The sequence below is a fragment of the Mus pahari genome, chromosome 19 (assembly GCF_900095145.1).
Source record: "Mus pahari chromosome 19, PAHARI_EIJ_v1.1, whole genome shotgun sequence".
NCBI lineage: Eukaryota > Metazoa > Chordata > Mammalia > Rodentia > Muridae > Mus > Mus pahari.
Window position 1 is genome coordinate 1663806 of NC_034608.1, and position 11016 is coordinate 1674821.

Here is an 11016-nt window from a genome sequence, read left to right on the forward strand (position 1 = left end):
CACACACACACACACACACTGGCTTTATTAGTAACATTCCTGATTATGCCAGAGCAAATACTCCTTCCCATCTAGGCCATGTTGGGTTACTAGTGAACACTCTAGTTGGGAAAAGGTGGTTGAGCAACTAGCTGGTCTTTTGAAGCACACAAGTCATCTTGCAACCCGTGACTAACTCCACCAGGACTCTCACCTTGTCCAAGAGACTTCTATTGCCTGAGCCTGCTACAGCTCTTCAGCACCCAGAAAGACACTCGACATGCCTGGCTGGTGCCCCTCCCAGCCGATTATCAACAGAACCTTCTCCTAATGCCTATTTGCACATGCTCCATGTCAGGCGTGGATCTAAGCATCTCACAGACAGTTCTAGTTCTTCCTCACGTACTGAGGTCAGCTTGTTAACTACCTGCATCTTCACAGGGCAGGTCTCACTGCCTACCACACACAGGCTTGCTTTGTGCTCACAGTGATCCTTTTGCCTCGGCCTCAGCTACCTGCATTTCATTCGTGAGGAAACCAGCAGAAGTTCCCCTACGTAATATATGGAGAAATCGAGGTTCCTGAGCAGCCAATCTGACCTCACAGTCAGCCCTGTCCACTACACTTGTTTTGTTTCTGGAACAAAGGCCTACCACATAACCTAGGCTGACCTTGAACTCACAACCCTCCCTCCCTGGCATTAGGATGACCGGCTGGTGCCACCATGCCTGGTTTCCACTTTTTGCTTGGGAGCTGTGATCCTAGATGGACACTAAGGCCCAGACACGTGAAGGGACACCCGCTGTGGTAGAAGCCAAAGAGAAGCGTCTTTGACCAGTCCTCACCCCTAGGAAGGATACTGGCCACGATGAGGATGGTGGAAAGGCTGCAGAGGCTCAGGCGTAGAGGCTTAATCCAGTGGGGCCCAGGCTGGGGCAGGCCTTTCATCCACCAGGACAGAAAGAGCTGCAGCCAGAAGTACAGGTTGCCCAGAATGAAGGCCAGAAAGGCCCCTGCCAGGTGTGTGGGCTTCTGGTTCTTCTCCTGGGGAAAGGGAGGAAAACTGAGAATAAAATTATGGCAACAGCAGGAGACTGATAGGAAGAGAAGATTTTGAACCAGTCCAACGGTTATAGTTGAAAGTGCAAAACTCAGGACCAGGGGAATAGCTCAGCTGGTAAATGCTTTCAGGGGCCTACAGAGGAAGCAGAGAAGTAACGCCTGAAACTTGTCCTGTGACCTCCACCCACATGCTCAGCACACTCGCGTGTACTTCCCCCCCCTCCTCTCTTCTCCCCTCCTCCCTTCCTCTCTCTCTGTCACTGTCTCTCTGTCTCTGTCTCTGTCTGCTCTCTCTCTCTCTCTCTCTCTCTCTCTCTCTCTCTCACATACACACACACACACACACACACACAAATAGAATCTGCCATCCTATCACCAACTTTGAGATTAGGTACCTTGGCCCTTATTAGCTCAACAAAGCAATCATAAATTTCATTGTCGTTGTTGTTTATGTGCATGCCACATGTCCAGAGGCCAAAAGAGGGTCTCCGTGATACCGGAATTATAAGTGATAGGAACCAAATCTGGGTCCTCCAGAAGAGCGAGAATATTGCTATTAAATGGCTCGGCCGTTTGGATTTAAATTCATCGCTAGGTCCTCAAGCCTCAGTATCAACAATCGCACCTCCCACACGGCAGATGTTCAGGAAACATGCATAGAATGAATTTTGCATTCTCAAAGTGGGGAGAGGTAAACATACCCCCAAGGGAAAAGTTTTGTTGATTAGTCTTAGGAGTTTTGTTTGTTTTGTTTGAGACAGGGTCTTTCTGCTTGTCTACCCCAACTTCCGGATTAAACCTAGGATTTCATGCATCAGAGCAGTAACCCTGCCCAGCTACAGTCCCACCCTACAGACAGGGTCTTAGAGAGCCCAGGCTGGCCTTGAACCCCTGATCCTCCAGCTCCCAAGCACTGCAGAATAGGTCTGAGCTACCATGTCCAGCAAAATTTTGGCGTTTTTGTTTGTTTTAAATATTTCGCTTATTTTGTGGGGCTAAGGTGGTATCACACCATGGAGCAAGTGTGGAAGTCAGAGAATAAGGTTCTCTTCTTCTATCGCGTGAGTTCTGAGGGTCAGACGCAGCTTATTGGGCTTGGTCGCAAGCATCTTCACACGCTGAACCATCTCAATGACTCCCAGATTTTGATACTTGACAGGTGAAATTTTCTTAGCTATAACAATGGTTTGTGACTTACAGAAACACACACACATATATATATATATATATATATATATATATATATATATGCTGGGATTAAAGGTGTGTGCCATCATGCTTGGCTTAGGTCTTTTTTGGGGGGAGGGAGGTTCAAGACAGGCTTTCTCTGTGTAGCCCCATGCCCGGTCTTTTTTTTTTTTTTTTTTTTTTTTTTAATATGATAGCACACACCGTCAGCTGAAGCAGGAAAATGAGTTCAAAGCCAGTCTTGGCTATATAGTAAGTTCCAGGACTGCCTCAGCTAGAAACAAACCTTGTTTTTTTAAAAAAAAATTCATGAAAGATCAGGGTAGTGGCATTGTCCTACACTGCCAGCACAGTGGAGACAGACACAAGAGAAATCCAAATTCAAATTCAACATAGATACATAATCAGATTGTCTCAAATAAGGTCAGAGAGATGAAGACTGGAGAAAGGTCTAAAGACATCCCTTGGAAAGGCACAATAATAATATTAGGAACTGAGAAGGCAGCTCAGTTCACACAGTGCTTGCCTGGGTTTGGTTCCCAGTGCCCCATAAAACAAGAGTGGGGCTCACCTGTAATCCCAGAACTCAGGAGGTGGAGGCAGGAGGTCTAGGGGAATTCAAAGCTATCCTCCAATACATATTGAGTTTAAAAAGTCCTTAAGAAAGGAATATAATAACGGTAACACAGTCGTAGGTTGAGAGACATAGGAACAAATGAGCAAGCAAATAAATTAAGAAAATGACCGTGGAGGCAGTCCGAATATCCTGTGGTCTCACCCACCCGGCACCTCCTCATCTTTCAGCAAGAGACTGGACAGCAGAGACAGAACATAAAATACAGTAACAAACCAGTGAGGTTTTTCCTATCCTTTGCCCATTCATTCGTTCTAAAGTTAATCTACAGATCTTCATGAATGCCAGAACTAAAATCTGTGAATCTCTGATCGTTTCTGACCACCCACAGATAAGCCAGATTGCTCTAGGGTACCGCCAATGGCAACTGAATAGAATTCGGTGGAGATTCTGGTAAGACTCAATCATTGGACCACACTGCAATAATTTCATGACGAAATGAGGCAGATAATGGTGGCTGCAATAAAAATCTCCCAACCTCCGAGGGTTCCACAAGGTTCTGAACACACAGCCTAATACATACGGGACACTCCATAAAGCCTCCTATAGTGCAAGAGTCGCGAGAACTACAAATCCCAGAAAGCCTTGCAGGCCGAGTACACAGAAAGCCACCAGAAGCCGCAGAAAACCTAGGGAAATGTAGTCCAGTTTGCCGCGGTAGACACCGCCCCCCCCACCCCCCCGCCCGCCCTCAAGTTGCCTCCCAGTGCATCTCACCTGGAAGTTGCCTACTATGGAGGTACCCAGGGCACAGAGGATCCCCGACCACAGAATTAGCTGGTTTTGCCACGTTTTGACGCCCCAGTCCCGGAGTTGGTGATGACGCACAATGCAGATCCAAACAGCTAGGAAAGAGAAGTGAGCGAGAGTCAAACTCATCACAGGATTCGCAGCTGAAGGGGAGGATTTGAAACAGAAAAAGGCTGGTGTCCGAGTTAAACATAGGATGAGGGAAGAAGGGATTTGGAGGTAAGGGTTTGGAGGTTTGAGGGAGACGGACTGGGATCTGGATTCCTGGGTCTGAGGGAAAAAGACTGGGGTATGGACCCTGGGACTGAGAGAAGAGAATTGGGGTCCGATAGACTCCTGGGTGTGAGGAAGGAGGTCTGGGGTCTGAGGGAAGAAGGGTCCTGGCTCTCAGGGAAACCAGTTGCTTTGATCTGGGGAAGGAGGAGATGGGGACCCTTTGGGCACCTTTGGGCTGGCAGCGAAAGGAAAGGTCTGCAAATACTTGCCTAGAGCAGCTCCTACATTGAGGACTTGGCCGAAAATGCAGCTCTGAGGAGCATAGGAGCCACAGATACTGCAAAAGAAGATCAGGGTCATCCTCTGGCTCCTCCCAGACAAGACCCTCTATTTGCCTCCCCCATCACCACCTCAGCCATAGCAACCTGATAAAGGGGAAGCCCTTGTCGAGGTCCACAGAACCGTTAACCACAGCGATTGCAAAACTGAGATGAGAGGAATACAGGAAGTCAGTCAGTCAGGGGATCTTGTGGATAACTTTCCTTTCTGCTCGCTAAACAAAACACTTCACTGTGTTAATGGACTTCTGGCCTCTATCCTGTGTCACTAGAAGCCATCCAAAACCCAGCTGTCCTCCCTCAGACCCAAAAATCCAGGCATTAGCTCTCCTCCCTCAGAACTAGAGTCCCGCCCCCAGCCCTCCTCCCTCAGACCTGGAGTTCAGTCTCCAGCCCTCGTCCCTCACACCCAGGAATCTAGCCCTCCTTCAGACCCAAAAGTCCAGACCCCAATCTTCCTCCCTCAGACCCAAGCATCCTTTAGGGCCTCTGCTACTTACACAATCCAGATGCCAGCTGTAGCCCACAGAAATAAGATGACAGGCAGCAAGGACAGGTAATTCCACATTGCTGGGCTCTGCAGAAGAAGTGAAGAAGCTTGGTCTCCAAGCAGTCTTTAGGTGTGTGGTGCTGAAGACGGCCCACCTGCTTTTGAGGCCCCACTGGATGGAAGACTGATGCAGGCCTGCCCTTGCTCGGGGCTCTTTTCCCTACCTTCTTCAAACCTAATCAGCTGATGTTGGTCTGTTTTTCCTGGTTCTTCACCGCCAGCTCCCAGGCTCCAGGTTCCCTTAGGGCCCTCGCCTTTCCAAGTTCCCTCAAATTCTCTCCATTTCCTTGATACATTTAGATCTGAGTGACAGAACCAGGAAAGAAGGTGATTCCAGGTGTGGCAAAAGAAGGTAGGCCTCCGAATTCCGGAAGAGGCAAAGTCCACGCTGAGTGTGTATGAGATATTCGCCCTTGGGTCTAATCAGTAGTCATCTTCTGTAATCTACCCAAACAACCACTTCCTGTCTCAGATTCGTAAAAGGGACACTCTTGCTTCAGGGAGCCCCTAACTTCCTTCCTACAGTTTTGTGGGTTCGACATCCAAATTCCCCGGTACTTTATCCTCCCCACAAACTACATACAGCCCCCTGAATGCATACATGTCTGTCACTTCTGGAGTCCAGCCACCATTACCTACCTGCAAATGCAGGTCTCTTTCTGGATTCTTCTATAGCCCCCGCTGACCTGGAGTTGGTGATGTCCCTGTCCTTTCTCCTGAAGAGCTGGGATCACACTCACGTACCGCTAGGCTGCCTGTCCCTTCTGGGATTGTGCTTTCTGGGGTCAGTCTTTTGGGTTGCTTGATGTGGGACCCTCCTCTCCTCTTGCCTCCCCCTCCCCCTTTCTTTTTCTGTTCTAACAAGAGTTCCCCAGACTGGTGAGATGGCTCAGCGGTTAAGAGCACCGACTGTTCTTCCAGAGGTCCTGAGTTCAAATCCCGGCAACCACGTGGTGACTCACAACCAACCCTAATGAGATCTGACGCCCTCTTCTGGTGTGTCTGAAGACAGCTAGAGTGTACTTATGTATAAATAAATCTTTAGTCCTGAGTGAGCAGAGTTGACCGGAGTGAGCAGAGGTCCTAAAAAAAAAAAATTCTAATTCTCAACAACCACATGAAGGCTCACAACCATCTGTACAGCTACAGTGTACTCACATACATAAAACAAATAAATAAATCTTAAAAAAAAAAATTCCCCAAAATGGGCAGGTTATGAGTGGGGAAGGCGATAGTGGCGATAAGATCCCCATCTGCAATCTCTACCCCCACAAGCAGCTCCTTACTCTTTCTATGTTTGTTTCCTGAGACAGGGTCTTAGTACATAGCCTAGACTGACCTCGAATGCAGGACCCTACTACCTCGGCCATCTTCGTGCTGGGATTGGGGCCTAGAGAGACAGCTCAGTGGATAACAGCACTTGTTCTGGAAACCTGAAAAATCAGGATTTGAATACCTAGCACCCATCACACAGGCAGGCCTGTTTGTGTACACCACCGTTGCACCAACAGAGTCAAAGACAGATTCCTAAGAGTCAGCCTAGTCTAAAAGACAACAAGCGTCCCTTCGGATGAGGAGACCTAAAGGGAACAGGGAGAAGGTAAAGAAGCCATCTGTCATCCCCTCTAGCCATAGCCTGTATGTGTGCACTCACATGGTGCTACATGCCCCCCCCCAACGAAATAATGGTAATGATAAAAATAATTAATGCCAAACCAGGCACTGGGGGCACACTCCTTTAATCCCAGCACTCAGGAGGCAGAGGCAGGCAGAACTCTGAGTTTGAGGCAGCCAGCCTTGTCTACATAGCAAGTTCTAGGACAGCCAGGGCTACATGGTAACAGCCATGGCTAAACAGAGAAACCCTGTCTCAAAAACCAAATTATAAAGAATGGCCAGTAAGACGGCCATAGACAGGATACCTGCTGCCAGGCAGGAGGGCAGACTTGAGTCCTGATTTTCATCTCTGGGGCACACACGATATAGAGAACTGGTGAACTGAGCCCTGCACTCCTGCGATGGCACAGGCAAAGCCAGCAAAGCAGTAATTGACAATAATCAGCAAAGCCAGCGGCCATCTTCCTTCAAACCCTCGCTCGCTTCTCGTACCCTCACGTTTAGGTCATAACTCCATCTTCGGCTGAGGAATCAGGAGTCTAAATCCTTTCCCTTCCCCCATCCTCACCCACCTCCTCTTTCCCTGTGTGCTAACCCAGAACTCAGAGATCCACCTACCTACCTCCGCCCCCGGAGGGCTGGAGTTAAAGGTGTTGGACCCGCTGGAGAGATGGCTCAGCGGTTAAGAGCACTGACTGCTCTTCCAAAGGTCCTGAGTTCAAATCCCAGCAACCACATGGTGGCTCACAACCTATCCGTAAAGAGATCTGATGCCCTCTTCTGGGGTGTCTGGAGACAGCTACAAGGTACTTACATATAGTAAACAAACAAATAAATCTAAAAAAAAAAAAAAGTTAAAAAAAAATAAAGGTGTTGGACCACTACACTTGCCTAGCTTTTCTGTTTTTGTTTGATTTTTTGTTTTTTTTTTTAAAGATGGTCTCATGTAGCCCAGACTGGCCTCAAATTTACCATGCAGCAAGGCTAACCATGAACTCTTAATTCTCCTCGCCTCCACTTTCAGAGTGTTGGGAACCTAATTAGTCTCGACCTAGTGCTTCAGGGCTCAAGCATGCTAGGCCAGCTTTTACCAACTGAGCTGTATCCCAGCATGCCATTTCTTTTTTTTAATTTTTAAAACATTAAATTAATTTAGTTAAATTAAATAATTAATTGTGTAAATATTATGTATGTTTGTTTGTTTGTTTGTTTGTTTGTTGAAGCAGGCTCTTGCCATGTAGCCCTATATAGCCTGGAACTAACTTACCTGTATACTTGACTGGATCCAAATTCATAGAAATCCACCTGCTTCTGCCTCTGAGTGCTAGCTTTAAAGGAGTGTGTCCTTACAACCAGCTACTTAATTTTGAGGGGAGTAAGGAGACATCGTTGTACCTGTTGGCACAATGACATGTGTGTAAAGGTCAAAGGACATCCTATAGGACTCAGTTCACTCCCACCATACAGATATCAGGGATTGAAATCAAGTCACACACACACACACTTGAGCACACACACACACACACACACACACACACACACACACACACACTCGCACAGGAGCCCTTAGAGGCCAGAAGAGGATGTCGGATACCCTGGACCTGGAATTACAGCTGGTCCTGAGCCAACCAGCAAGGATGCTGAGAACCAAACTCCTGTCCTCCGAAGGAGCAGGAAGTAGTCTTAACTTCGGAGCCATCTTTCCACCACCTATCTTGTATCTTTATGTTGCTTGCTTGATTGGGTATTTAATCTTACACTTGAAATTGTTCTGGGAAACTGGTTACATAATGGTTACATAACTGACCTTGAATTCCTGATCCTCCTGCCTCACCTTCCCAAGTTTCCAAGTGCTGTTGGCTATGCCCCAGCTAGTCTAGCTTTTTGTATTCTCTCCCCCACCTCTCTCTCTCTCTCTCTCTCTCTCTCTCTCTCTCTCTCTCTCTCTCTCTTTCTCTCTCTTTCTCCCTCCCTCTGTCTAATACAAGGTCTCTCTATATAGCTCCAGCTGTTCTGGTACTCACTGTCTAGACCAGGCTGGCTTCAAATTCAGAGAGTTCTGCCTGCCTCTGCCTCCTAAGTGCTGGGATTAAAGGCTAGTGCCACTACATCCTACTAATTTGGTAAAAGTTTAATAGGAAACTACACAAAATTCCAGCACTGAGAAAAGGGAGTGCATACAAAGTCCCATGCCTAACCAAGAAGCTATTTGCAACTGATACCTGCTGATAAAGGCAAAATCAGTGTTGAGTATCTTACCAACCACAACCCACAACCCATGGGCAGTTGACAAACACAAAGGGGACTTTGTTTTGTTTGTTTGTTTTGTTTTGTTTTTCTACTTTCTTTTTGCTGTTGTTGTTTTGTTTTGTTTGAGACAGGGTTTCTCTGTATAGCCCTGGCTGTTCTGGAACTCACTCTGTAGACCAGCCTGGCCTGAGACTCAGAAATCCACCTGCCACTGCCTCCCGAGTGCTGGGATTAAAGGCATGTGCCACCACTGCCCAGCTTCCATGTTTTTTCTATGTGCATGTTTTTATTTTGTTTTGTTGCCTTCTTTTCTTTCTTTCTCTTTGAGTATTTTTGTTTTGATTTTCATGTTTTGGGTTTTTTTGTTGTTTTCTTCTGAGAGAGAAAGACTATGAAGTTGAGTGGGTGGGGGGGATGGGAAGGATCTGGGAGGAGTTGAGGGAATAAGAGAAATTATGTGATAATATATATTTAATTAAGACGTTTTAAAGGAAAATGAAAAAAGAAATGAAAACGTTTAATAGATTAATCACTCACTGGGTTAGTGGGTTGTCTTAATTTGGGGCTATTTTAACTAAGTCTCTCGGAGCCTTTTGTTTCCCACCGTTTGATGCCAGCACTGTCTCTGGACTTGGTCATCACTAAGGCCAGCACACCAGGAGTAGCTCCTTGGCCTCAGAGTCTCTGCTTTGTGACTTACCCCTTCTGTCGTCTCACGTCTACAGCAGCACAGAACACAGACTGAGGCCCACACGATATCCTTTTCATGGCCGTGTGATGGTCCACTGACCCCATCTCTTTGGTCCTAGATCTTAAATTCTGCCAGATTTCTAGGGTTTTGGCACTTAGGCCTCTGGGTCCTGTAGTACTAGACTTTTCCTAGAGGGACTTGACTTTCATGCTTCCTAGACTCATGTGTTTACTTCCCGAGCCTCATGAGTCTCCTGTCTCCCTCCCAGAAGAAAGGTTTCATTTGGGAAGAAACCATTGTACAACAGGCTTCCTTCCCTGAGACACAGGAAAGGAAGCTAAGCAGAGGTAACAAGCAAAGGTGTTTGAAACCAGAGACACCTATTATCTCAGCACGCTGGCAAGGGACAGGAGTTTCAGAAGGTTGAAATCATCCTCACGGGTTCAAAACCAGCCTGGGCTATTTGAAAATATATTTTCTTCCTTTTTCCCTTTTTTCCTTTTCCTTTCTTTTTCTTTCTTTTTTGTTTTGTTTTTGTTCTTTGAGAATATCTTTTTTAAAAATAAAAATGTTGAGGGGCTGATGAGCTGGAATCAGGGAATGGATGTATTTGTTGCATAAAGCCTGGCTATCTAGCAATCTGAGGTTCCTCCTGGGACCCAGACTAGTAGTAGATAAAGTGCTTGCCATATAAACCTGAAGGTATGAGCTTGGTCTCCAGACTCCATGTGGGAAAAACAAAAAAAATAAAATAGAAATCCTGGGAATACTGGAGAGATGGCTCACCATGCCCTGAGGCTGCCAGGCAGCCCACCTGACAATGTGCGTTAGTCCTTGAGGACTCACACGATAGAAGATGAGAACCAACTCCTGCTGGTTGTCGTCTAAGATGTCCTACAAATATGCTCTAGTTACACACTCACACAAACAAACGAATAAAACATGCACATTTTTAAGTTTTGATTTAATCGTGTTTAATTGAATTTTGTGAGGCTGTCCTGGAACTCTCTCTGTAGATCAGGGTGGCCTGGAATTCACAGAGCTCCACCTACCTCTGCCTCCCTAGAGCTAGAACTAAAGGTGTACACCACCCCTGGCTCATAAATGCGATTTTAAAAAACAAGACAAAACAACTGACCGTTGAGGCTTGCCTGTAATCGCAGTGCCAGAGAATCAAAGACAGATGGATTCCCGGTGTGCTCACCGGCAAACCCAGCCTAGTATACTTACTTCATGAGTTCCAGGCAGGTTACAGACCCTGTCTCAAAAATCAAGGTGGCTAGTACCTGAAAAAGGACACCTGAAGTTGTCCTCTGGCTTGCACACACATGCACATATGCAGACACACACACCAGCACACATAAGTGCACCTCCCCCGAAACAAGAACATATAAACACATGGGAGTGGGGAGAGCAAGGTGTAATGGTCACAGTGGCCTGGAAGAAGAGATTGCCAGAGTGTATGAAAAAACGGGGAAGAGGGACCAGGGAGCTCATAGAGACACCTCATCAGCCACACTTAGACAGAAGGGTGAAAATTTGCAGTGTGCACAAAGGCTTCTGCAGTGTTGAAGCTACCCCCAAAAAAAACCTGGCACACGGAAGTGCAATGCCTTGGTCAGGTCTGTGGGAAGCTGCCATAGAAGAAATAGTAAGACCCAAAGTTCTCAGATGCCATAAAGGCTCGGGATGGTTCTGAGGGTACTGAGGGATCTCGTGAGGTCATAAAGGCTCAGGATGG

The 11016-nt window shown here is 46.9% G+C and overlaps 1 protein-coding gene across 1 annotated transcript in view; it reads right to left on the minus strand.

Annotated features, from left to right (window-relative positions):
- Tmem150b (transmembrane protein 150B) overlaps positions 1-4840 on the minus strand; it is a 7903-nt gene extending 3063 nt beyond the window's left edge. Inside the window, exons 1-5 of the mRNA XM_021218972.1 lie at positions 4668-4840; positions 4255-4314; positions 4099-4166; positions 3581-3708; positions 840-1023 (exon numbers count right to left, since the gene is read on the minus strand). Coding sequence (XP_021074631.1) covers positions 840-1023; positions 3581-3708; positions 4099-4166; positions 4255-4314; positions 4668-4735 — 508 coding nt within the window. The 5' untranslated portion in view covers positions 4736-4840. The remainder of the gene's footprint in view (positions 1-839; positions 1024-3580; positions 3709-4098; positions 4167-4254; positions 4315-4667) is intronic.
- Between the last annotated feature and the right edge of the window lie 6176 nt (positions 4841-11016).